The sequence below is a fragment of the Ascaphus truei genome, chromosome 16 (assembly GCF_040206685.1).
Source record: "Ascaphus truei isolate aAscTru1 chromosome 16, aAscTru1.hap1, whole genome shotgun sequence".
NCBI lineage: Eukaryota > Metazoa > Chordata > Amphibia > Anura > Ascaphidae > Ascaphus > Ascaphus truei.
In genome coordinates, this window is record NC_134498.1 from 13,303,095 (window position 1) to 13,330,534 (window position 27,440).

The 27,440-nt window shown below is 56.8% G+C and overlaps 1 protein-coding gene across 1 annotated transcript in view; it reads left to right on the plus strand.

The window, feature by feature from the left end:
- The window catches only part of TSPAN6 (tetraspanin 6), a 91,706-nt gene extending 67,097 nt beyond the window's left edge, over positions 1–24,609 (plus strand). The window contains exons 7-8 of the mRNA XM_075572796.1: positions 16,518–16,606; positions 20,240–24,609. Coding sequence (XP_075428911.1) covers positions 16,518–16,586 — 69 coding nt within the window. The 3' untranslated portion in view covers positions 16,587–16,606; positions 20,240–24,609. The remainder of the gene's footprint in view (positions 1–16,517; positions 16,607–20,239) is intronic.
- The last annotated feature ends 2,831 nt before the right edge of the window (positions 24,610–27,440 follow it).

Consider the following 27,440-nt stretch of genomic DNA (forward strand, 5'->3'; position numbering starts at 1 on the left):
ACAATCTCACGCTGCCCTGCACAATCTCACGCTGCCCTGCACAACCTCACGCTGCCCTGCACACGCTCACGCTGCCCTGCACACGCTCACGCTGCCCTGCACAACCTCACGCTGCCCTGCACACGCTCACGCTGCCCTGCACACGCTCACGCTGCCCTGCACACGCTCACGCTGCCCTGCACACGCTCACGCTGCCCTGCACAATCTCACGCTGCCCTGCACAATCTCACGCTGCCCTGCACAATCTCACGCTGCCCTGCACACGCTCACGCTGCCCTGCACAATCTCACGCTGCCCTGCACACATTCACGCTGCCCTGCACAACCTCACGCTGCCCTGCACACGCTCACGCTGCCCTGCACAATCTCACGCTGCCCTGCACAACCTCACGCTGCCCTGCACAACCTCACGCTGCCCTGCACAATCTCACGCTGCCCTGCACAATCTCACGCTGCCCGGCACAACCTCACGCTGCCCTGCACACGCTCACGCTGCCCTGCACACGCTCACGCTGCCCTGCACACGCTCACGCTGCCCTGCACAACCTCACGCTGCCCTGCACAATCTCACGCTGCCCTGCACACGCTCACGCTGCCCGGCACAATCTCACGCTGCCCTGCACAATCTCACGCTGCCCTGCACACGCTCACGCTGCCCTGCACAATCTCACGCTGCCCTGCACAATCTCACGCTGCCCTGCACAATCTCACGCTGCCCAGCACAATCTCACGCTGCCCTGCACAATCTCGCGCTGCCCTGCACAACCTCACGCTGCCCGGCACAATCTCACGCTGCCCTGCACAACCTCACGCTGCCCTGCACAATCTCACGCTGCCCTGCACACGCTCACGCTGCCCTGCACAATCTCACGCTGCCCTGCATAATCTCACGCTGCCCTGCACAATCTCACGCTGCCCGGCACAATCTCACGCTGCCCTGCACACGCTCACGCTGCCCTGCACAATCTCACGCTGCCCTGCACAATCTCACGCTGCCCGGCACAATCTCACGCTGCCCGGCACAATCTCACGCTGCCCTGCACACACTCACGCTGCCCTGCACAATCTCACGCTGCCCTGCACAACCTCACGCTGCCCTGCACAATCTCACGCTGCCCGGCACACGCTCACGCTGCCCTGCACAATCTCACGCTGCCCAGCACAATCTCACGCTGCCCTGCACAATCTCGCGCTGCCCTGCACAATCTCACGCTGCCCTGCACAATCTCACGCTGCCCGGCACAATCTCACGCTGCCCTGCACAATCTCACGCTGCCCTGCACACGCTCACGCTGCCCTGCACAATCTCACGCTGCCCGGCACAATCTCACGCTGCCCTGCACACGCTCACGCTGCCCGGCACAATCTCACGCTGCCCTGCACAACCTCACGCTGCCCTGCACACGCTCACGCTGCCCTGCACACGCTCACGCTGCCCTGCACAATCTCACGCTGCCCTGCACACGCTCACGCTGCCCTGCACAACCTCACGCTGCCCTGCACAATCTCACGCTGCCCTGCACAATCTCACGCTGCCCTGTACACGCTCACGCTGCCCTGCACAATCTCACGCTGCCCTGCACACGCTCACGCTGCCCTGCACAATCTCACGCTGCCCTGCACAATCTCACGCTGCCCGGCACAATCTCACGCTGCCCTGCACAATCTCACGCTGCCCTGCACAATCTCACGCTGCCCTGCACAATCTCACGGTGCCCTGCACAATCTCACGCTGCCCTGCACAATCTCACGGTGCCCTGCACAATCTCACGCTGCCCTGCACAATCTCACGCTGCCCTGCACACGCTCACGCTGCCCGGCACAATCTCACGCTGCCCTGCACAATCTCACGCTGCCCGGCACAATCTCACGCTGCCCTGCACAATCTCACGCTGCCCTGCACAATCTCACGCTGCCCTGCACAACCTCACGCTGCCCGGCACAATCTCACGCTGCCCGGCACAATCTCACGCTGCCCTGCACACGCTCACGCTGCCCGGCACAATCTCACGCTGCCCTGCACAACCTCACGCTGCCCTGCACAATCTCACGCTGCCCTGCACACGCTCACGCTGCCCTGCACAATCTCACGCTGCCCTGCACAATCTCACGCTGCCCTGCACAATCTCACGCTGCCCTGCACAATCTCACGCTGCCCAGCACAATCTCACGCTGCCCTGCACAATCTCGCGCTGCCCTGCACAACCTCACGCTGCCCGGCACAATCTCACGCTGCCCTGCACAACCTCACGCTGCCCTGCACAATCTCACGCTGCCCTGCACACGCTCACGCTGCCCTGCACAATCTCACGCTGCCCTGCACAATCTCACGCTGCCCTGCACAATCTCACGCTGCCCGGCACAATCTCACGCTGCCCTGCACACGCTCACGCTGCCCTGCACAATCTCACGCTGCCCTGCACAATCTCACGCTGCCCGGCACAATCTCACGCTGCCCGGCACAATCTCACGCTGCCCTGCACACACTCACGCTGCCCTGCACAATCTCACGCTGCCCTGCACAACCTCACGCTGCCCTGCACAATCTCACGCTGCCCGGCACACGCTCACGCTGCCCTGCACAATCTCACGCTGCCCAGCACAATCTCACGCTGCCCTGCACAATCTCGCGCTGCCCTGCACAATCTCACGCTGCCCTGCACAATCTCACGCTGCCCGGCACAATCTCACGCTGCCCTGCACACGCTCACGCTGCCCTGCACAATCTCACGCTGCCCTGCACAATCTCACGCTGCCCTGCACACGCTCACGCTGCCCTGCACAATCTCACGCTGCCCGGCACAATCTCACGCTGCCCTGCACACGCTCACGCTGCCCGGCACAATCTCACGCTGCCCTGCACAACCTCACGCTGCCCTGCACACGCTCACGCTGCCCTGCACACGCTCACGCTGCCCTGCACAATCTCACGCTGCCCTGCACACGCTCACGCTGCCCTGCACAACCTCACGCTGCCCTGCACAATCTCACGCTGCCCTGCACAATCTCACGCTGCCCTGCACACGCTCACGCTGCCCTGCACAATCTCACGCTGCCCTGCACACGCTCACGCTGCCCTGCACAATCTCACGCTGCCCTGCACAATCTCACGCTGCCCGGCACAATCTCACGCTGCCCTGCACAATCTCACGCTGCCCTGCACAATCTCACGCTGCCCTGCACAATCTCACGGTGCCCTGCACAATCTCACGCTGCCCTGCACAATCTCACGGTGCCCTGCACAATCTCACGCTGCCCTGCACAATCTCACGCTGCCCTGCACACGCTCACGCTGCCCGGCACAATCTCACGCTGCCCTGCACAATCTCACGCTGCCCGGCACAATCTCACGCTGCCCTGCACAATCTCACGCTGCCCTGCACAACCTCACGCTGCCCGGCACAATCTCACGCTGCCCGGCACAATCTCACGCTGCCCTGCACACGCTCACGCTGCCCGGCACAATCTCACGCTGCCCTGCACAATCTCACGCTGCCCTGCACAATCTCACGCTGCCCTGCACAATCTCACGCTGCCCTGCACACGCTCACGCTGCCCTGCACAATCTCCCGCTGCCCTGCACAATCTCACGCTGCCCTGCACAGTCTCACGCTGCCCTGCACAATCTCACGCTGCCCGGCACAACCTCACGCTGCCCTGCACACGCTCACGCTGCCCTGCACACGCTCACGCTGCCCAGCACAATCTCACGCTGCCCTGCACACGCTCACGCTGCCCTGCACAATCTCACGCTGCCCTGCACAACCTCACGCTGCCCTGCACACGCTCACGCTGCCCTGCACAATCTCACGCTGCCCTGCACACGCTCACGCTGCCCTGCACAATCTCACGCTGCCCTGCACAATCTCACGCTGCCCAGCACAATCTCACGCTGCCCTGCACACGCTCACGCTGCCCTGCACAATCTCACGCTGCACAATCTCACGCTGCCCTGCACAACCTCACGCTGCCCTGCACACGCTCACGCTGCCCTGCACAATCTCACGCTGCCCTGCACACGCTCACGCTGCCCTGCACAATCTCACGCTGCCCTGCACAATCTCACGCTGCCCTGCACACGCTCACGCTGCCCTGCACAATCTCACGCTGCCCTGCACACGCTCACGCTGCCCTGCACAATCTCACGCTGCCCTGCACACACTCACGCTGCCCTGCACAATCTCACGCTGCCCTGCACAACCTCACGCTGCCCTGCACAATCTCACGCTGCCCTGCACAATCTCACGCTGCCCTGCACAATCTCACGCTGCCCTGCACAATCTCACGCTGCCCTGCACACGCTCACGCTGCCCTGCACAATCTCACGCTGCCCTGCACACGCTCACGCTGCCCTGCACAATCTCACGCTGCCCAGCACAATCTCACGCTGCCCTGCACAATCTCACGCTGCCCTGCACAACCTCACGCTGCCCTGCACAATCTCACGCTGCCCTGCACACGCTCACGCTGCCCTGCACAATCTCACGCTGCCCTGCACAATCTCACGCTGCCCTGCACACGCTCACGCTGCCCTGCACAACCTCACGCTGCCCGGCACAATCTCACGCTGCCCTGCACACGCTCACGCTGCCCTGCACAATCTCACGCTGCCCTGCACACGCTCACGCTGCCCTGCACACGCTCACGCTGCCCTGCACAATCTCACGCTGCCCTGCACACGCTCACGCTGCCCTGCACAATCTCACGCTGCCCTGCACAATCTCACGCTGCCCTGCACAATCTCACGCTGCCCTGCACAACCTCACGCTGCCCAGCACAATCTCACGCTGCCCTGCACAATCTCACGCTGCCCTGCACACGCTCACGCTGCCCTGCACAATCTCACGCTGCCCTGCACAATCTCACGCTGCCCTGCACAATCTCACGCTGCCCTGCACACGCTCACGCTGCCCTGCACACGCTCACGCTGCCCTGCACACGCTCACACTGCCCTGCACACACTCACGCTGCCCTGCACACGCTCACGCTGCCCGGCACAACCTCACGCTGCCCTGCACAACCTCAAGCTGCCCTGCACACGCTCACACTGCCCTGCACAATCTCACGCTGCCCTGCACAATCTCACGCTGCCCTGCACAATCTCACGCTGCCCTGCACAACCTCACGCTGCCCGGCACAATCTCACGCTGCCCTGCACAATCTCACGCTGCCCTGCACAATCTCACGCTGCCCTGCACAACCTCACGCTGCCCTGCACACGCTCACGCTGCCCTGCACACGCTCACGCTGCCCTGCACAATCTCACGCTGCCCGGCACAATCTCACGCTGCCCTGCACAACCTCACGCTGCCCTGCACACGCTCACGCTGCCCTGCACAATCTCACGCTGCCCTGCACAACCTCACGCTGCCCTGCACAACCTCACGCTGCCCTGCACACGCTCACGCTGCCCTGCACAATCTCACGCTGCCCGGCACAATCTCACGCTGCCCTGCACAATCTCACGCTGCCCTGCACAATCTCACGCTGCCCTGCACACGCTCACGCTGCCCTGCACAATCTCACGCTGCCCTGCACACGCTCACGCTGCCCTGCACACGCTCACGCTGCCCTGCACAATCTCACGCTGCCCTGCACAACCTCACGCTGCCCTGCACAATCTCACGCTGCCCTGCACAATCTCACGCTGCCCTGCACACACTCACGCTGCCCTGCACACGCTCACGCTGCCCTGCACAATCTCACGCTGCCCTGCACAACCTCACGCTGCCCTGCACAATCTCACGCTGCCCTGCACACGCTGCCCGGCACACGCTCACGCTGCCCGGCACAATCTCACGCTGCCCTGCACAATCTCACGCTGCCCTGCACAATCTCACGCTGCCCTGCACAATCTCACGCTGCCCGGCACAATCTCACGCTGCCCTGCACAATCTCACGCTGCCCTGCACAACCTCACGCTGCCCTGCACAACCTCACGCTGCCCTGCACAACCTCACGCTGCCCTGCACAATCTCACGCTGCCCTGCACAACCTCACGCTGCCCTGCACAATCTCACGCTGCCCTGCACAATCTCACGCTGCCCTGCACAATCTCACGCTGCCCTGCACAATCTCACGCTGCCCTGCACAATCTCACGCTGCCCTGCACAACCTCACGCTGCCCTGCACACGCTCACGCTGCCCTGCACAATCTCACGCTGCCCTGCACAATCTCACGCTGCCCTGCACAACCTCACGCTGCCCTGCACACGCTCACGCTGCCCTGCACAACCTCACGCTGCCCTGCACACGCTCACGCTGCCCTGCACACGCTCACGCTGCCCTGCACACGCTCACGCTGCCCTGCACACGCTCACGCTGCCCTGCACAATCTCACGCTGCCCTGCACAATCTCACGCTGCCCTGCACAATCTCACGCTGCCCTGCACAATCTCACGCTGCCCTGCACACGCTCACGCTGCCCTGCACAATCTCACGCTGCCCTGCACACATTCACGCTGCCCTGCACAACCTCACGCTGCCCTGCACACGCTCACGCTGCCCTGCACAATCTCACGCTGCCCTGCACAACCTCACGCTGCCCTGCACAACCTCACGCTGCCCTGCACAATCTCACGCTGCCCTGCACAATCTCACGCTGCCCGGCACAACCTCACGCTGCCCTGCACACGCTCACGCTGCCCTGCACACGCTCACGCTGCCCTGCACAACCTCACGCTGCCCTGCACAATCTCACGCTGCCCTGCACAATCTCACGCTGCCCTGCACACGCTCACGCTGCCCTGCACAACCTCACGCTGCCCTGCACAACCTCACGCTGCCCTGCACAATCTCACGCTGCCCTGCACAATCTCACGCTGCCCTGCACAATCTCACGCTGCCCGGCACACGCTCACGCTGCCCTGCACAACCTCACGCTGCCCTGCACACGCTCACGCTGCCCTGCACAATCTCACGCTGCCCTGCACAATCTCACGCTGCCCTGCACAATCTCACGCTGCCCGGCACAATCTCACGCTGCCCAGCACAATCTCACGCTGCCCTGCACACACTCACGCTGCCCGGCACAATCTCACGCTGCCCTGCACAATCTCACGCTGCCCTGCACAATCTCACGCTGCCCTGCACACGCTCACGCTGCCCTGCACACGCTCACGCTGCCCTGCACAATCTCACGCTGCCCGGCACAATCTCACGCTGCCCAGCACAATCTCACGCTGCCCAGCACAATCTCACGCTGCCCTGCACACGCTCGCGCTGCCCTGCACACGCTCACGCTGCCCTGCACAACCTCACGCTGCCCTGCACACGCTCACGCTGCCCTGCACAACCTCACGCTGCCCTGCACAATCTCACGCTGCCCGGCACAATCTCACGCTGCCCTGCACACGCTCGCGCTGCCCTGCACACGCTCACGCTGCCCTGCACAACCTCACGCTGCCCTGCACACGCTCACGCTGCCCTGCACAATCTCACGCTGCCCAGCACAATCTCACGCTGCCCTGCACACGCTCACGCTGCCCTGCACAATCTCACGCTGCCCTGCACAATCTCACGCTGCCCTGCACAATCTCACGCTGCCCTGCACAATCTCACGCTGCCCTGCACAATCTCACGCTGCCCTGCACAATCTCACGCTGCCCGGCACAATCTCACGCTGCCCTGCACAATCTCACGCTGCCCAGCACAATCTCACGCTGCCCGGCACAATCTCACGCTGCCCTGCACAATCTCACGCTGCCCAGCACAATCTCACGCTGCCCTGCACAATCTCACGCTGCCCTGCACAACCTCACGCTGCCCTGCACAATCTCACGCTGCCCTGCACACGCTCACGCTGCCCTGCACAATCTCACGCTGCCCTGCACAATCTCACGCTGCCCTGCACACGCTCACGCTGCCCTGCACAACCTCACGCTGCCCGGCACAATCTCACGCTGCCCTGCACACGCTCACGCTGCCCTGCACAATCTCACGCTGCCCTGCACACGCTCACGCTGCCCTGCACACGCTCACGCTGCCCTGCACAATCTCACGCTGCCCTGCACACGCTCACGCTGCCCTGCACAATCTCACGCTGCCCTGCACAATCTCACGCTGCCCTGCACAATCTCACGCTGCCCTGCACAACCTCACGCTGCCCAGCACAATCTCACGCTGCCCTGCACAATCTCACGCTGCCCTGCACACGCTCACGCTGCCCTGCACAATCTCACGCTGCCCTGCACAATCTCACGCTGCCCTGCACAATCTCACGCTGCCCTGCACACGCTCACGCTGCCCTGCACACGCTCACGCTGCCCTGCACACGCTCACACTGCCCTGCACACACTCACGCTGCCCTGCACACGCTCACGCTGCCCGGCACAATCTCACGCTGCCCTGCACAACCTCAAGCTGCCCTGCACACGCTCACACTGCCCTGCACAATCTCACGCTGCCCTGCACAATCTCACGCTGCCCTGCACAATCTCACGCTGCCCTGCACAACCTCACGCTGCCCGGCACAATCTCACGCTGCCCTGCACAATCTCACGCTGCCCTGCACAATCTCACGCTGCCCTGCACAACCTCACGCTGCCCTGCACACGCTCACGCTGCCCTGCACACGCTCACGCTGCCCTGCACAATCTCACGCTGCCCGGCACAATCTCACGCTGCCCTGCACAACCTCACGCTGCCCTGCACACGCTCACGCTGCCCTGCACAATCTCACGCTGCCCTGCACAACCTCACGCTGCCCTGCACAACCTCACGCTGCCCTGCACACGCTCACGCTGCCCTGCACAATCTCACGCTGCCCGGCACAATCTCACGCTGCCCTGCACAATCTCACGCTGCCCTGCACAATCTCACGCTGCCCTGCACACGCTCACGCTGCCCTGCACAATCTCACGCTGCCCTGCACACGCTCACGCTGCCCTGCACACGCTCACGCTGCCCTGCACAATCTCACGCTGCCCTGCACAACCTCACGCTGCCCTGCACAATCTCACGCTGCCCTGCACAATCTCACGCTGCCCTGCACACACTCACGCTGCCCTGCACACGCTCACGCTGCCCTGCACAATCTCACGCTGCCCTGCACAACCTCACGCTGCCCTGCACAATCTCACGCTGCCCTGCACACGCTGCCCGGCACACGCTCACGCTGCCCGGCACAATCTCACGCTGCCCTGCACAATCTCACGCTGCCCTGCACAATCTCACGCTGCCCTGCACAATCTCACGCTGCCCGGCACAATCTCACGCTGCCCTGCACAATCTCACGCTGCCCTGCACAACCTCACGCTGCCCTGCACAACCTCACGCTGCCCTGCACAACCTCACGCTGCCCTGCACAATCTCACGCTGCCCTGCACAACCTCACGCTGCCCTGCACAATCTCACGCTGCCCTGCACAATCTCACGCTGCCCTGCACAATCTCACGCTGCCCTGCACAATCTCACGCTGCCCTGCACAATCTCACGCTGCCCTGCACAACCTCACGCTGCCCTGCACACGCTCACGCTGCCCTGCACAATCTCACGCTGCCCTGCACAATCTCACGCTGCCCTGCACAACCTCACGCTGCCCTGCACACGCTCACGCTGCCCTGCACAACCTCACGCTGCCCTGCACACGCTCACGCTGCCCTGCACACGCTCACGCTGCCCTGCACACGCTCACGCTGCCCTGCACACGCTCACGCTGCCCTGCACAATCTCACGCTGCCCTGCACAATCTCACGCTGCCCTGCACAATCTCACGCTGCCCTGCACAATCTCACGCTGCCCTGCACACGCTCACGCTGCCCTGCACAATCTCACGCTGCCCTGCACACATTCACGCTGCCCTGCACAACCTCACGCTGCCCTGCACACGCTCACGCTGCCCTGCACAATCTCACGCTGCCCTGCACAACCTCACGCTGCCCTGCACAACCTCACGCTGCCCTGCACAATCTCACGCTGCCCTGCACAATCTCACGCTGCCCGGCACAACCTCACGCTGCCCTGCACACGCTCACGCTGCCCTGCACACGCTCACGCTGCCCTGCACAACCTCACGCTGCCCTGCACAATCTCACGCTGCCCTGCACAATCTCACGCTGCCCTGCACACGCTCACGCTGCCCTGCACAACCTCACGCTGCCCTGCACAACCTCACGCTGCCCTGCACAATCTCACGCTGCCCTGCACAATCTCACGCTGCCCTGCACAATCTCACGCTGCCCGGCACACGCTCACGCTGCCCTGCACAACCTCACGCTGCCCTGCACACGCTCACGCTGCCCTGCACAATCTCACGCTGCCCTGCACAATCTCACGCTGCCCTGCACAATCTCACGCTGCCCGGCACAATCTCACGCTGCCCGGCACAATCTCACGCTGCCCTGCACACACTCACGCTGCCCGGCACAATCTCACGCTGCCCTGCACAATCTCACGCTGCCCTGCACAATCTCACGCTGCCCTGCACACGCTCACGCTGCCCTGCACACGCTCACGCTGCCCTGCACAATCTCACGCTGCCCGGCACAATCTCACGCTGCCCAGCACAATCTCACGCTGCCCAGCACAATCTCACGCTGCCCTGCACACGCTCGCGCTGCCCTGCACACGCTCACGCTGCCCTGCACAACCTCACGCTGCCCTGCACACGCTCACGCTGCCCTGCACAACCTCACGCTGCCCTGCACAATCTCACGCTGCCCGGCACAATCTCACGCTGCCCTGCACACGCTCGCGCTGCCCTGCACACGCTCACGCTGCCCTGCACAACCTCACGCTGCCCTGCACACGCTCACGCTGCCCTGCACAATCTCACGCTGCCCAGCACAATCTCACGCTGCCCTGCACACGCTCACGCTGCCCTGCACAATCTCACGCTGCCCTGCACAATCTCACGCTGCCCTGCACAATCTCACGCTGCCCTGCACAATCTCACGCTGCCCTGCACAATCTCACGCTGCCCTGCACAATCTCACGCTGCCCGGCACAATCTCACGCTGCCCTGCACAATCTCACGCTGGCCTGCACAATCTCACGCTGGCCTGCACACGCTCACGCTGCCCTGCACAATCTCACGCTGCCCGGCACAATCTCACGCTGCCCTGCACAATCTCACGCTGCCCAGCACAATCTCACGCTGCCCTGCACAATCTCACGCTGCCCTGCACAATCTCACGCTGCCCTGCACAACCTCACGCTGCCCTGCACACGCTCGCGCTGCCCTGCACACGCTCACGCTGCCCTGCACAACCTCACGCTGCCCTGCACACGCTCACGCTGCCCTGCACAACCTCACGCTGCCCTGCACACGCTCGCGCTGCCCTGCACACGCTCACGCTGCCCTGCACAACCTCACGCTGCCCTGCACACGCTCGCGCTGCCCTGCACACGCTCACGCTGCCCTGCACAACCTCACGCTGCCCTGCACACGCTCACGCTGCCCTGCACAACCTCACGCTGCCCTGCACACGCTCACGCTGCCCTGCACAATCTCACGCTGCCCGGCACAATCTCACGCTGCCCAGCACAATCTCACGCTGCCCTGCACACGCTCACGCTGCCCTGCACAACCTCACGCTGCCCTGCACAATCTCACGCTGCCCAGCACAATCTCACGCTGCCCTGCACACGCTCACGCTGCCCTGCACAATCTCACGCTGCCCTGCACAATCTCACGCTGCCCTGCACAATCTCACGCTGCCCGGCACAATCTCACGCTGCCCTGCACAATCTCACGCTGCCCTGCACACACTCACGCTGCCCTGCACAATCTCACGCTGCCCTGCACAATCTCACGCTGCCCTGCACAATCTCACGCTGCCCTGCACAATCTCACGCTGCCCTGCACAATCTCACGCTGCCCTGCACAACCTCACGCTGCCCTGCACACGCTCACGCTGCCCTGCACAACCTCACGCTGCCCTGCACAATCTCACGCTGCCCTGCACAATCTCACGCTGCCCTGCACACGCTCACGCTGCCCTGCACAATCTCACGCTGCCCTGCACACGCTCACGCTGCCCTGCACAACCTCACGCTGCCCTGCACAATCTCACGCTGCCCTGCACAATCTCACGCTGCCCTGCACACGCTCACGCTGCCCTGCACACACTCACGCTGCCCTGCACAACCTCGCGCTGCCCTGCACAATCTCACGCTGCCCTGCACAACCTCACGCTGCCCTGCACAATCTCACGCTGCCCGGCACAATCTCACGCTGCCCGGCACACGCTCACGCTGCCCGGCACAATCTCACGCTGCCCGGCACAATCTCACGCTGCCCGGCACAATCTCACGCTGCCCGGCACAATCTCACGCTGCCCTGCACACGCTCACGCTGCCCTGCACACGCTCGCGCTGCCCTGCACAACCTCGCGCTGCCCTGCACAATCTCACGCTGCCCTGCACAATCTCACGCTGCCCTGCACACGCTCGCGCTGCCCTGCACAATCTCACGCTGCCCTGCACAATCTCACGCTGCCCTGCACAATCTCACGCTGCCCTGCACAATCTCACGCTGCCCTGCACAATCTCACGCTGCCCTGCACAATCTCACGCTGCCCTGCACAATCTCACGCTGCCCTGCACAATCTCACGCTGCCCTGCACACGCTCACGCTGCCCTGCACAATCTCACGCTGCCCTGCACAATCTCACGCTGCCCTGCACAATCTCACGCTGCCCTGCACAATCTCACGCTGCCCTGCACAATCTCACGCTGCCCTGCACACGCTCACGCTGCCCTGCACATGCTCACGCTGCCCTGCACAATCTCACGCTGCCCGGCACAATCTCACGCTGCCCTGCACAACCTCACGCTGCCCTGCACACGCTCGCGCTGCCCTGCACAATCTCACGCTGCCCTGCACACGCTCACGCTGCCCTGCACACGCTCGCGCTGCCCTGCACAACCTCGCGCTGCCCTGCACACGCTCGCGCTGCCCTGCACAATCTCACGCTGCCCTGCACAACCTCACGCTGCCCTGCACAACCTCACGCTGCCCTGCACACGCTCACGCTGCCCTGCACACGCTCACGCTGCCCTGCACAATCTCACGCTGCCCTGCACACGCTCGCGCTGCCCTGCACACGCTCGCGCTGCCCTGCACACGCTCGCGCTGCCCTGCACAATCTCACGCTGCCCTGCACACGCTCACGCTGCCCTGCACAATCTCACGCTGCCCTGCACAATCTCACGCTGCCCTGCACATGCTCACGCTGCCCTGCACATGCTCACGCTGCCCTGCACAATCTCACGCTGCCCGGCACAATCTCACGCTGCCCTGCACAACCTCACGCTGCCCTGCACACGCTCGCGCTGCCCTGCACAATCTCACGCTGCCCTGCACACGCTCACGCTGCCCTGCACACGCTCGCGCTGCCCTGCACAACCTCGCGCTGCCCTGCACACGCTCGCGCTGCCCTGCACAATCTCACGCTGCCCTGCACAACCTCACGCTGCCCTGCACAACCTCACGCTGCCCTGCACACGCTCACGCTGCCCTGCACACGCTCACGCTGCCCTGCACAATCTCACGCTGCCCTGCACACGCTCGCGCTGCCCTGCACACGCTCGCGCTGCCCTGCACACGCTCGCGCTGCCCTGCACAATCTCACGCTGCCCTGCACACGCTCACGCTGCCCTGCACAATCTCACGCTGCCCTGCACAATCTCACGCTGCCCTGCCCAATCTCACGCTGCCCTGCACACGCTCACGCTGCCCTGCACACGCTCACGCTGCCCTGCACAATCTCACGCTGCCCTGCACAATCTCACGCTGCCCTGCACAATCTCACGCTGCCCTGCACAATCTCACGCTGCCCTGCACAATCTCACGCTGCCCTGCACAATCTCACGCTGCCCTGCACACGCTCACGCTGCCCTGCACAACCTCACGCTGCCCTGCACAACCTCACGCTGCCCTGCACACGCTCACGCTGCCCTGCACACGCTCACGCTGCCCTGCACACGCTCACGCTGCCCTGCACAACCTCACGCTGCCCTGCACAATCTCACGCTTCCCTGCACAATCTCACGCTGCCCTGCACACGCTCACGCTGCCCTGCACAACCTCACGCTGCCCTGCACAACCTCACGCTGCCCTGCACACGCTCACGCTGCCCTGCACACGCTCACGCTGCCCTGCACAATCTCACGCTGCCCGGCACAATCTCACGCTGCCCTGCACAATCTCACGCTGCCCTGCACAATCTCACGCTGCCCTGCACACGCTCGCGCTGCCCTGCACAATCTCATGCTGCCCTGCACACGCTCACGCTGCCCTGCACACGCTCACGCTGCCCTGCACACGCTCACGCTGCCCTGCACAACCTCACGCTGCCCTGCACAACCTCACGCTGCCCTGCACAATCTCACGCTGCCCTGCACAATCTCACGCTGCCCTGCACACGCTCACGCTGCCCGGCACACGCTAACGCTGCCCTGCACAACCTAACGCTGCCCTGCACAACCTCACGCTGCCCGGCACAATCTCACGCTGCCCTGCACACGCTCACGCTGCCCGGCACAATCTCACGCTGCCCTGCACACGCTCACGCTGCCCTGCACAATCTCGCGTTGCCCTGCACAATCTCGCGCTGCCCTGCACACGCTCGCGCTGCCCTGCACACGCTCACGCGTCCCTGCACACGCTCACGCGTCCCTGCACACGCTCACGCTGCCCTGCACACGCTCACGCTGCCCTGCACACGCACACGCTCACGCTTCCGTACACATTAAATAAAATAAAGATAGATGAAGATTGGAAATGTTGAGATTGTTCCACTGAAAATTAGCCTTATTGACTTTTCTTGGTGTGGGATGTGTGTGCACGCTGTGATCTGCCTTTTCTTGGTGTGGGATGTGTGTGCACGCTGTGATCTGCCTTTTCTTGGTGTGGGATGTGTGTGCACGCTGTGATCTGCCTTTTCTTGGTGTGGGATGTGTGTGCACGCTGTGATCTGCCTTTTCTTGGTGTGGGATGTGTGTGCACGCTGTGATCTGCCTTTTCTTGGTGTGGGATGTGTGTGCACGCTGTGATCTGCCTTTTCTTGGTGTGGGATGTGTGTGCACGCTGTGATCTGCCTTTTCTTGGTGTGGGATGTGTGTGCACGCTGTGATCTGCCTTTTCTTGGTGTGGGATGTGTGTGCACGCTGTGATCTGCCTTTTCTTGGTGTGGGATGTGTGTGCACGCTGTGATCTTCCTTTTCTTGGTGTGGGATGTGTGTGCACGCTGTGATCTGCCTTTTCTTGGTGTGGGATGTGTGTGCACGCTGTGATCTGCCTTTTCTTGGTGTGGGATGTGTGTGCACGCTGTGATCTGCCTTTTCTTGGTGTGGGATGTGTGTGCACGCTGTGATCTGCCTTTTCTTGGTGTGGGATGTGTGTGCACGCTGTGATCTGCCTTTTCTTGGTGTGGGATGTGTGTGCACGCTGTGATCTGCCTTTTCTTGGTGTGGGATGTGTGTGCACGCTGTGATCTGCCTTTTCTTGGTGTGGGATGTGTGTGCACGCTGTGATCTGCCTTTTCTTGGTGTGGGATGTGTGTGCACGCTGTGATCTGCCTTTTCTTGGTGTGGGATGTGTGTGCACGCTGTGATCTGCCTTTTCTTGGTGTGGGATGTGTGTGCACGCTGTGATCTTCCTTTTCTTGGTGTGGGATGTGTGTGCACGCTGTGATCTGCCTTTTCTTGGTGTGGGATGTGTGTGCACGCTGTGATCTGCCTTTTCTTGGTGTGGGATGTGTGTGCACGCTGTGATCTGCCTTTTCTTGGTGTGGGATGTGTGTGCACGCTGTGATCTGCCTTTTCTTGGTGTGGGATGTGTGTGCACGCTGTGATCTGCCTTTTCTTGGTGTGGGATGTGTGTGCACGCTGTGATCTGCCTTTTCTTGGTGTGGGATGTGTGTGCACGCTGTGATCTGCCTTTTCTTGGTGTGGGATGTGTGTGCACGCTGTGATCTGCCTTTTCTTGGTGTGGGATGTGTGTGCACGCTGTGATCTGCCTTTTCTTGGTGTGGGATGTGTGTGCACGCTGTGATCTGCCTTTTCTTGGTGTGGGATGTGTGTGCACGCTGTGATCTGCCTTTTCTTGGTGTGGGATGTGTGTGCACGCTGTGATCTGCCTTTTCTTGGTGTGGGATGTGTGTGCACGCTGTGATCTGCCTTTTCTTGGTGTGGGATGTGTGTGCACGCTGTGATCTGCCTTTTCTTGGTGTGGGATGTGTGTGCACGCTGTGATCTGCCTTTTCTTGGTGTGGGATGTGTGTGCACGCTGTGATCTGCCTTTTCTTGGTGTGGGATGTGTGTGCACGCTGTGATCTGCCTTTTCTTGGTGTGGGATGTGTGTGCACGCTGTGATCTGCCTTTTCTTGGTGTGGGATGTGTGTGCACGCTGTGATCTGCCTTTTCTTGGTGTGGGATGTGTGTGCACGCTGTGATCTGCCTTTTCTTGGTGTGGGATGTGTGTGCACGCTGTGATCTGCCTCTTCTGTTGCAGGAGTTGAGTATTTTTCTGTCACTGTAACACCTTTGTGATATTGTTTGTTTTTGTTCTGTTAGCTCATAGGAATGTTCCTGGCCTGCTGTCTGTCCCGTTACATAACGAACAACCAGTACGAGATGGTGTAACCGCAGTCACAGCGATGGAGGTACGGCTACTCTACGGGCACAATCCAAATACTTTACTCTGAGTGCGGTCATGTAACGCGCAGCAAATACAAATCCCACCTGTGAGCACATTCACGTGTCTGACCGGTCTTCAACCTGCCTTTCCCCATTATCTCTTGGCAAACAGTGCTTTCACAGCAGCCAGGGATTCTGGGTAATGACATGCAAATGAGCACTCACAGCGCATCACTCTTTGCTTTGTGCATGTAATGCAGCAATCCAAGTTTTTAGTTTTTTTGTTTTAGTTTTTATTCCAGGATTTACGCAGGGGGTCTCCGGAGCTGAGCCGTATTCCTTTAAGCTCTGCGGACCCCCTGCTTCCAGAGATACTTACCTCCGTAGGGGGCGCCGGTATCTCTGCAGCCAGGGAACTGTGTGTCATATCGGGGCCAATAGGAAGCAGTGACGTCATCTGTGCGGCTTCCTATTGGCCGGTGTGATCAGGACCTTTAAACTTGCCAGAGATACCGGCGCCCCCTAGGGAGGTAAGTATCTCTGGAAGCGCGGGGTCCCCAGAGCTGAAATCAGTGCGGTTACGCTCCGGAGACCAGTGAAAGCTGTATTGCTGCTCTCGGGGGACGCGCGTTCCTAGAACTCCTCTGTACGCATGGCAGTGGCATGTTTGATGGCTTAGATTCGGGTGATGCCTCTTTCCCAAAGTCTGGCGCCTGTAGGTATTTCTTTGGGAGCTGAGGTTTGGGAGGGGGTTAATTCCCTCTTGCTGCTCCCGTTTGCGTGATTTTTCCGTGTTCAGCAATAGTTTGCACATGCCCTCTGAAAAGGGTGGTCTGGGAGGGGGTAAGGAAACCACTTGAATGCCAAATACCGTCTCTTTCAGAGGCCCCTCGCAAATGCAGCTTGTACCAAATACATTACAGCAGCCAAACCAATCTAAAAACAGTTTAGAATTTTTTACTTTTTTTACATAAGGTTGTTATTTAAAAGCCAGCTAAATCCCTCCATGTAATATAACTCATGTGCAGCAATATGCGCTGCTGGGTTTTTGTATTTTATGTTTTAGTCGTTAAGCTGATCTCCCGGTCCCTGAGATCTGCTGTTTTTATCACCGGACCAGGATACTTACCCGCTGGGCATAATATGGGCGCCAGTCTGCCTCACTTTGGTGGACAGTAGAAAGCTTCCTCCTATATGGCAGTGCTTCCCAGACCTCTGGCAGGGGCGTCAAACTCGCTTCATATGAGGGGCCTGATTTACATGTCATTGTACTGTATTCATGCCGTATGTTCTGTACCAGAAATGTCCAGCACGCAAATAATACATAGTAGTCGGTTCTATGCTACATTCATGCTGCCCTCCTCGCCAGTTTCTCCCCCACATGCTCCCCTCCTCTCCAGCTTCTCCCCCACATGCTGCCCTCCTCTCCAGCTTCTCCCCCACATGCTGCCCTCCTCTCCAGCTTCTCCCCCACATGCTGCCCTCCTCTCCAGCTTCTCCCCCACATGCTGCCCTCCTCACCAGCTTCTCCTCCGCATGCTCCCCTCCTAACCAGCTTCTCCCCCGCATGTTCCCCTCCTCACCAGCTTCTCCCCCGCATGCTGCCCTCCTCACCAGCTTCTCCCCCGCATGCTGCCCTCCTCTCCATCTTCACCCCCGCATGCTGCCCTCCTCACCAGCTTCTCCCTCGCATGCTCCCCTCCTCACCAGCTTCTCCTCCGCATGCTCCCCTCCTCACCAGCTTCTCCCCCACATACTCCCCTCCTCACCAGCTTCTCCCCCGCATGTTCCCCTCCTCACCAGCTTCTCGCCGCATGTTCCCCTCCTCACCAGCTTCTCCACACATACTCCCCTTCTCACCAGCTTCTCCCCCGCATGCTCCCCTTCTCACCAGCTTCTCCCCCGCATGCTCCCCTTCTCACCAGCTTCTCCCCCGCATGCTCCCCTCCTCACCAGCTTCTCCCCCACATGCTCCCCTCCTCACCAGCTTCTCCCCCACATGCTCCCCTTCTCACCAGCTTCTCCCCCACATGCTCACCTCCTCTCCAGCTTCTCCCCACATGCTCCCCTCCTCACCAGCTTCTCCCCCACATGCTCACCTCCTCTCCAGCTTCTCCCCACATGCTCACCTCCTCTCCAGCTTCTCCCCACATGCTCACCTCCTCTCCAGCTTCTCCCCACATGCTCCCCTCCTCACCAGCTTCTCCCCCACATGCTCACCTCCTCTCCAGCTTCTCCCCACATGCCCCCCTCCTCACCAGCTTCTCCCTCACATGCTCCCCTCCTCACCAGCTTCTCCCCCACATGCTCCCCATCTCACCAGCTTCTCCCCCACATGCTCCCCTCCTCACCAGCTTCTCCCCCGCATGCTCCCCTCCTCACCAGCTTCTCCCCAGCATGTTCCCCTCTTCACCAGCTTCTCCTCACATGCTCCTCTCCTCTCCAGCTTCTCACCCACATGCTGCCCTCCTCACCAGCTTCTCCCCACATGCTCCCCTCCTCACGAGCTTCTCCCCCGCATGCTCCCCTTCTCACCAGATTCTCCCCCACACATGCTCCCCTCATCACCAGCTTCTCCCCCACACATGCTCCCCTCCTCTCCAGCTTCTCCCCCACATGCTCCCCTCCTCTCCAGCTTCTCCCCCACATGCTCCCCTCCTCACCAGCTTCTCTCCCACATGCTCCCAGCCTCACCAGCTTCTCTCCCCACCAGCTTCTCTCCCACATGCTCCCCTCCTCGTCAGCTTCTTCACATGCTCCCCTCTGCTCCCCTCCTCTCCAGCCTCTCCCCACATGCTCCCATCCTCTCCAGCTTCTCCCCCGCATGTTCCCGTCCTCACCAGCTTCTCCCCACATGCTCCCCTCCTCTCCAGCCTCTCCCCACATGCTCCCCTCCTCTCCAGCTTCTCCCCACATGTCCCCTTCCTCACCAGCTTCTCCCCCACATGTTCCCTTCCTCACCAGCTTCTCCCCCGCATGCTCCCCTCCTCACCAGCTTCTCCCCCGCATGTTCCCCTCCTCACCAGCTTCTCCCCCGCATGTTCCCGTCCTCACCAGCTTCTCCCCCGCATGTTCCCCTCCTCACCAGCTTCTCCCCGCATGTTCCCCTCCTCACCAGCTTCTCCCCGCATGTTCCCCTCCTCATTAGCTTCTCCCCCGCATGTTCCCCTCCTCACCAGCTTCTCCCCACATACTCCCCTCATTAGCTTCTCCCCCGCATGTTCCCCTCCTCACCAGCTTCTCCCCACATACTCCCCTCATTAGCTTCTCCCCCGCATGTTCCCCTTCTCACCAGCTTCTCTCCCACACATGCTCCCCTCCTCACCAGCTTCTCCCCCACACATGCTCCCCTCCTCTCCAGTTTCTCCCCCACATGCTCAACTCCTCTCCAGCTTCTCCCCACATGCTCCCCTCCTCATCAGCTTCCCCACATGCTCCCCTCCTCTCCAGCCTCTCCCCACATGTTCCCTTCCTCACCAGCTTCTCCCCCACATATTGAAAAAAAGTTAAAGGCTAAATGCTTTCAATAGTGTATTATTAAACTAATTGTACATGTGATCAATCCCACAACACGAGTTTTGAATGCAGATCTGTTAACGTTGTTAGACTTGTGAGTTACAACTGCAATATTGTGATTTAATCAATATCTGTTATTCTAGAACTTGTTCCTGTTATCTAAAGCTTTGAAAACCCTCCCCAGCCCTCCCCCGGCTGTCACGAACAACAGCTCCTCAAAGAAACATGGAAATACCCTTTCGACGGGACCTTCTTGCCTTACTCCCTGATTGCTGTCTCCCCTTTTGGATTTGAAAGAAAAACTCTCCAGTGCTTCCTTACACTTCCTAAATGTATGGGCCAGCCTGTGAATCGTGCCTAAGAGCTTCATCAATAATGACACTAGAAGCCCAGTTTAGATTTGAACACTCATACATGAAGCCCAGTCTAGATTTAGACGCTCACACACTAGAAGCCCAGTCTAGATTTAGACGCTCATACTCTAGAAGCCCAGTCTAGATTTAGACGCTCACACACTAGAAGCCCAGTCTAGATTTAGACGCTCATACACTAGAAGCCCAGTCTAGATTTAGACGCTCACACACTAGGAGCCCAGTCTAGATTTAGACGCTCATACACTAGAAGCCCAGTCTAGATTTAGACGCTCACACACTAGAAGCCCAGTCTAGATTTAGACGCTCATTCACTAGAAGCCCAGTCTAGATTTAGACGCTCATACACTAGAAGCCCAGTCTAGATTTAGACGCTCATACACTAGAAGCCCAGTCTAGATTTAGACGCTCATACACTAGAAGCCCAGTCTAGATTTAGACGCTCATACACTAGAAGCCCAGTCTAGATTTAGACGCTCATACACTAGAAGCCCAGTCTAGATTTAGATGCTCACACACTAGAAGCCCAGTCTAGATTTAGACGCTCACACACTAGAAGCCCAGTCTAGATTTAGACGCTCACACACTAGAAGCCCAGTCTAGATTTAGACGCTCATACTCTAGAAGCCCAGTCTAGATTTAGACGCTCACACACTAGAAGCCCAGTCTAGATTTAGACGCTCATACACTAGAAGCCCAGTCTAGATTTAGACGCTCATACACTAGAAGCCCAGTCTAGATTTAGACGCTCACACACTAGGAGCCCAGTCTAGATTTAGACGCTCATACACTAGAAGCCCAGTCTAGATTTAGACGCTCACACACTAGAAGCCCAGTCTAGATTTAGACGCTCATTCACTAGAAGCCCAGTCTAGATTTAGACGCTCATACACTAGAAGCCCAGTCTAGATTTAGACGCTCATACACTAGAAGCCCAGTCTAGATTTAGACGCTCATACACTAGAAGCCCAGTCTAGATTTAGACGCTCATACACTAGAAGCCCAGTCTAGATTTAGACGCTCATACACTAGAAGCCCAGTCTAGATTTAGACGCTCATACACTAGAAGCCCAGTCTAGATTTAGATGCTCACACACTAGAAGCCCAGTCTAGATTTAGACGCTCACACACTAGAAGCCCAGTCTAGATTTAGACGCTCACACACTACTTTTTACTGCCTTTCTGTGTATAGCACAAGAAGAGATGGGCTCTGCTGTCAGAAACATCCTCTGTGCAACCCTTATATTTTTAGAAATTCAAATCTCTGACGAGGTCGATTCATTTCAGAATATGATAAAATGGCCGTTATAAATTGGGCAAGAACAGTATCTAATCTTAAAAAGATCTAAAAGTGTTGCATAAAAAAACCTTTGTGTATTTGTGCAGGTTTTTAACAAAATGTGCAAACCACTGTATTTGAAACAAGTGTGACCTAACTCCTACAAATATTCTGTGCTGGAGGCCATCTAGTTCCTGAGGTTATATGGGTTCATTAATACGGTATGTGGCGTGAAACGCCAGGTATAGAGAATGATGTCATCGGACTGACAGCTGATCATACACAGAGTGCGGATTCTCTTCCGTGGTGCCTTTTATTCTCAGCAGCCGGGACACGCAAACACGGGTTCCGACGAATTATTAAAGGATATCGCAGGATTTCATACAGATTAAGTTATTGGTCACAAATAAGAGGGGACCTTGCCTGATGTAACAATCTTCCATTCCTTAATCCAGCGTGAAATGCCAGCAATAGTTTAAATATGTTGGCCCTTGTGAGGTTGGAGCAAGTATGTCAATGTATTGCTTAGACCAGGCGTGCTCAACTCCCGTCCTTAAGCTCCACCCAACAGGCCAGGTTTTCAGGATATCCCAGCTTCAGCACAGGTGGCTCAATCAAAGACTGAGCATCTGATTGAGTCACCTGTGCTGAAGCAGGGACTAATTGAGCCACCTGTGTTGAAGCAGAGATATCCTTAAACGCTGGCCTGTTGGGGGTCTTTAGGACTGGAGCTGAGCTCCCTGACACAGACTGCATTACAGGAATGCGTTTTATTAGCGACTGGAACAAATGTATTAATGAAAGGACTTGCCAGGTTCCTTTAAGGCGGTGGTTCCCAAATGAAGCCCTCAAGAACCCCCAACAGGTCATGTTTTAAAGATATCTCTGCGGCAGCACCGGTGCCTCAATCAGTGGCCCAGTCATTTAGACTGGACCACCTGTGCTGAAGCAGGGATACCCGTAAAACCTGCTGGGAGTTCTTGGGGACTGCAGTTGGGAAGGTATTGTGCATCAGCCTGTGTTTGTGATACACACGTTGGTTTTATAAAGGTTTTTGCTGTTGGCAAAGAATCCAGTTTTTGTCCGAGACGCGCTACAAGGACCTATGTAGGATTGTAACTGCCGTGCAATGGTCGTTCTTCGTGTCTCAACGCAGGGGAGCGCAAACTTTTTTCCCTGCGCCCCCCTGCCGGCAGTTCCCCTCTCTCTGCCCCCCCCCCCCTTATCTTTTCTCTGGCGCCGCCGTCATGATGTCACGTTGCCATGGCGACACGTGTACGAAGCCGCCGGAGCAAAGGTAAGTGAGGTTTACAGAGGCCTTCGCCGCTCCCCCGGCACTTAATTTAAGTGCCTTTGGTAAGCGTGCGGGGCCTCTGTAAACCCCGCGTCACCCCAACCCCATACGCAGACAGTCTCGCGCCCCCCAGTTTGCGCACCGCTGCCTTAAAGGATCACCATCCTATTCAAAATCAAATCCTTCCTCATCTAGTTTCTGTCGCTTCTACCTGACCGGGTTGTATAAAAAGAAATGTGAAAACTCCGTTAACATGCGTTCATGGATCGGTATATTTGTGCACATGACCCCTTGTTATTGCTCCGTTGGGTGTCGGGCAATAGAACAGCAACTTTTTGTAAAGAATGTAACAATATAACAGGCTTCCTTACACTAATCTAACCGTGCTAAAAGCTTTTTTTATTTTATGAAAATTGAATTTTAAGAGCCTCTGAATGTCAATCACAGGTTTTCTTTATCTTTTAGTCCTCCTTGTCCGAGAGCCAAAAATGGTAAGGGAAGTGTAGGAGATCGGGGGGGGGGTCTTTACTTTTACAAAAACAAAAGGTAGTTCGTAGCCAGAGGAAATGAAACCCCTTCCAAGTCCCCGCTCACCATTTTACTAAACTAACTTTAAAGAGTTATTTCAAAATAATTCTAGGTGTGAGATTTAGTACAAAATGGCATCAATTAATCAGATGTAACCCCTTAACATGTCACCTTGGTTTTAGGATGGGCTGCTCCCTTAATGAATACATTTTAGCAATGTAAAATATTTAATTAAGCCACTCACAATAAAGGTTATCCTTTAGTTATTGGTTGATATATATATATATATATATATATATATATATTCCAAAAGATTGTAGCGGATGCTTCTGCTAACGTATTAAACTTAAACTGTCCTATGTAGCAACGTCAAAAAAGCCGGCACAGCAGAAGGTCCAGTAAATGTGTCTTTACTACCTCAACGTTGGAAGAGCTCTTGAAAACGGCTCCATTGGGAAGCCGAAACGTTGACACATTTATTGTGCCATTTGGCGTGCCTCTTCTGGTGACGACGAGAGGCAGAGCAATACGTTTCTGGCCTCCAATGGATGAGCAAACGTGTAAACATTTCAATTTCCTCTCCTTTGTCTCCGTGGAAATGGCCAGGAAGGTTGCTGCTTGTGAACGAGCCTTGTACCTGTTTGCACGGTAAATGACCTAGTTGGCATTGTCACCACTCATTTCTGCATCCGCGAGATGTAAAAAATAAACCACCTGGCCCTAATTTTCAAGAGGGAATCGAGTGGATTTTGGAGCCTCATTTCTGATTTAATAATCTCAGCGGGAATCTCACAACTGTTTTCTGGTTTTTTTAAGCTCAGTGTAATTTTATGACTTGTTGGTTGATGTCGCTTTTATCATGTCCGAGTGCTATTTTCTCTGAATAACAAAGGGATATAACTTGTTTACCTACACGGTCTTGAATTGGTTCAGTATTATATGCTGCTTTGACCTTGATTTGTTTCGTGTTTTTTCTAGTAGAACAACGGAAACCTTTTTCTTGTCTTTATACACAATAAACTTGTAATGTTTTCTTCTAAAGTGTTTTGTCAGGGGACACATTTCAATGTCATTATCTGCATTATTAGTTTCCGCTCCCCCCGGCAGGCGCGCTCTCTGCTAACTTTCTCATTTTTACAGTGGTTGTAGCTTCACTGGAAAGTAGAATTTTCCAGCAACGTTTCGGGGATCTCCTTTCCTCGGCTGAAATCTCTACATCCCGTGTGAATGGTCATCCTGAGGAAGGGAGAACACAGAAAACGTTGTGTGCTATAATTCTGCAAATAAACAGCACATCAAATAGTCTTGTAAGGAGACACTTAGAACAGTGCGGCAATTAAAAGATTCCACTTGCCAGTGTATCTACAGAAGTGAGATTCCGCCCATCCTTCAAAACCAGCCCCATCACCTCAGAAAACCACAACTTATCGCCCATCAAAACATGGGAAGATGGAATATTACCTTGGCTGTGGTTGTAGATACCAGAGATCACTAGTGGTTATGCAGTAACCGGCTATTCGTGATCGCTAATAGGCATTCGATTGAATGGCTGGTAACAGTAACTAGCTGCTATTTTGGTTTAGCGAGTATATCCGCATTAGGTGGAGGTAAGTTACCAAAAAATGCAGTTGGAGCGCCGTCTCCCTCCCGGTGCGATGGATGCAGCACTCCTCAAGGGGGAGCACATACGAACAAGAAACGGGTAGAGAAGGGTGGGGCTGCTGGTGAAAGGGATCCGGGAAACAGCCAATGAGTTGTAGAGGAATATCCTGCTAGAACTCTTTCCCCCCCCTAAATATTAGTTGGAGATTTGCAAAAGATTGAAGCCGGGTGCTGGATCCCCGCACAAGTGCACGGAAAGCAGGAATCCAAGCGGCTGGTTTTACCCCCATTTATTTATTTTTTTTACATTGTGTTGAACGGATGTTCTCCAGAACTGAACCCCATTAATTTCAGCTGTGGGGGTTCCCGAGATACCTCCATAGCGGGTGTGGGTAGCTGCTTAGGCTCACTGGATGGGATCACATAATGTCAGAGTTTCAAAGCGCCTGCAGGCCAATAAGAAGCCTTGACGTCATCAGGTCCGGTTTCCTATTGGCCCACGTGACGCGGGAGCTTTAAACTTTTTCGAGATACTGGCATCCACTTCAGAGGTCTGTGTCTGCTTAAGCAGGGTGTCCCCGGAGCTGAAATGGGGTTCAGGTCTGAAAACCCCCTGCTTCAAACCTATGTAATAATGAATAAAAATAGGGCCGCTTGGATTGGCCCTTTAAAGTGTAAAGTTTAAATCAAGAAATAAGTGCAACAAGGAAGAAAGAAATACGACGTCCAATAGGCCGTTAAAGGCAAGTCCGCATCAAGCACTCTGCGTGTGTTATACCTGATAACGCAATTACAAGCACTCTGCGTGTGTTATACCTGATAACGCAATTACAAGCACTCTGCGTGTGTTATACCTGATAACGCAATTACAAGCACTCTGCGTGTGTTATACCTGATAACGCAATTACAAGCACTCTGCGTGTGTTATACCTGATAACGCAATTACAAGCACTCTGCGTGTGTTATACCTGATAACGCAATTACAAGCACTCTGCGTGTGTTATACCTGATAACGCAATTAGTTACAGAACATACCTGTGTAAAATGTATATTCTAATGATTGGAAATCCGTGCTATTATAGTGCACTACAAATAGTTATAAATGAAAAAGTTTTCCATTTACAAATTAAAACCCTTCTGGACACTCGCACTGACGCAAACACAGGTGCATTGTTTTACTTAGGCGCACATTAACATGTCTCAGACAGGTCTGAAACCCTGCTTTTCACTGTCATACAGTGCTTCCACTGCAGCAAGGGATTCTGGGAAATAGCATGCAAATGTGCACACACTGTCACCATTTACTTCAAATCCATTTTGACATGGGACCCTACAAGCTTATGCCTACCGTATTACACAGCTTTTCAGCACAGCCTGGGTTAAAGAAGTGAATTGGAAGTAGCCCGACTCACAGACAGCTGCTTCGACCTTTTGGGTCTCTTCAGTGTGAGGCTGTGCAAATGCAATAGATCAAAGTTGGGCAGAATAACTACTATATATATATATATATGTAAACATGGAAATCCCATACACAACCCCAGCGCTCCTCCCAAACTGGCTGAAATTCTACACGCTGATCCTAACGAGTCTAATAACAGGAGTCGTTTAGATCTTTTGATCAGAAAATGATTGAAGCCTGCTAACCGTGTCACGGCGAACTCCCAATATAGCCGGTACCTACACTGAATGTATATTATTTCTTCTTGGACAGAACTTGGTGGAATATGTGAAAGTGCCTAAAGGGTTAAATGAATGAAGCAATATACATATAATATCAATAGATGAAACATGAATGACAAATAATTGCCATGTGAATGTTTAGGAAAAAAAAACGCTTGGTAAAAATAGTACCAATTATGTAACTGCCCCCGTAAAAAAAAGGTTCTGGGGACTTACCTTGACGAGCGGTCCTCCGGCAGCCTGTTCCCTTTTTTGTTAACATTTTTGTTATTTCCATCGCATGGCTTTCTCCATCCAGTGATAAGGAATTTTCTTCCTTAATTTTAAGTAAGTTATTAAAAAGAGCGTCTGAAGGAACTAATGTGTCTTTGTCTGCATTTTTTTTTTTTCCCAACTTAAATTTTATTAAGAACGTACATGGTTTACATACATGGCATACAGTTGTAACATGGGAACAACCTCCAGTTGGTAAAAATCAACCACATATAGGTACTTACAGATACAGACATACATACATCACAGCCCCCAGGGAAAAGGGGGGGGTCCTCCTGCCATGGTTCCGCTTATTGCTTTGCGCCTGCTGGCTCTCT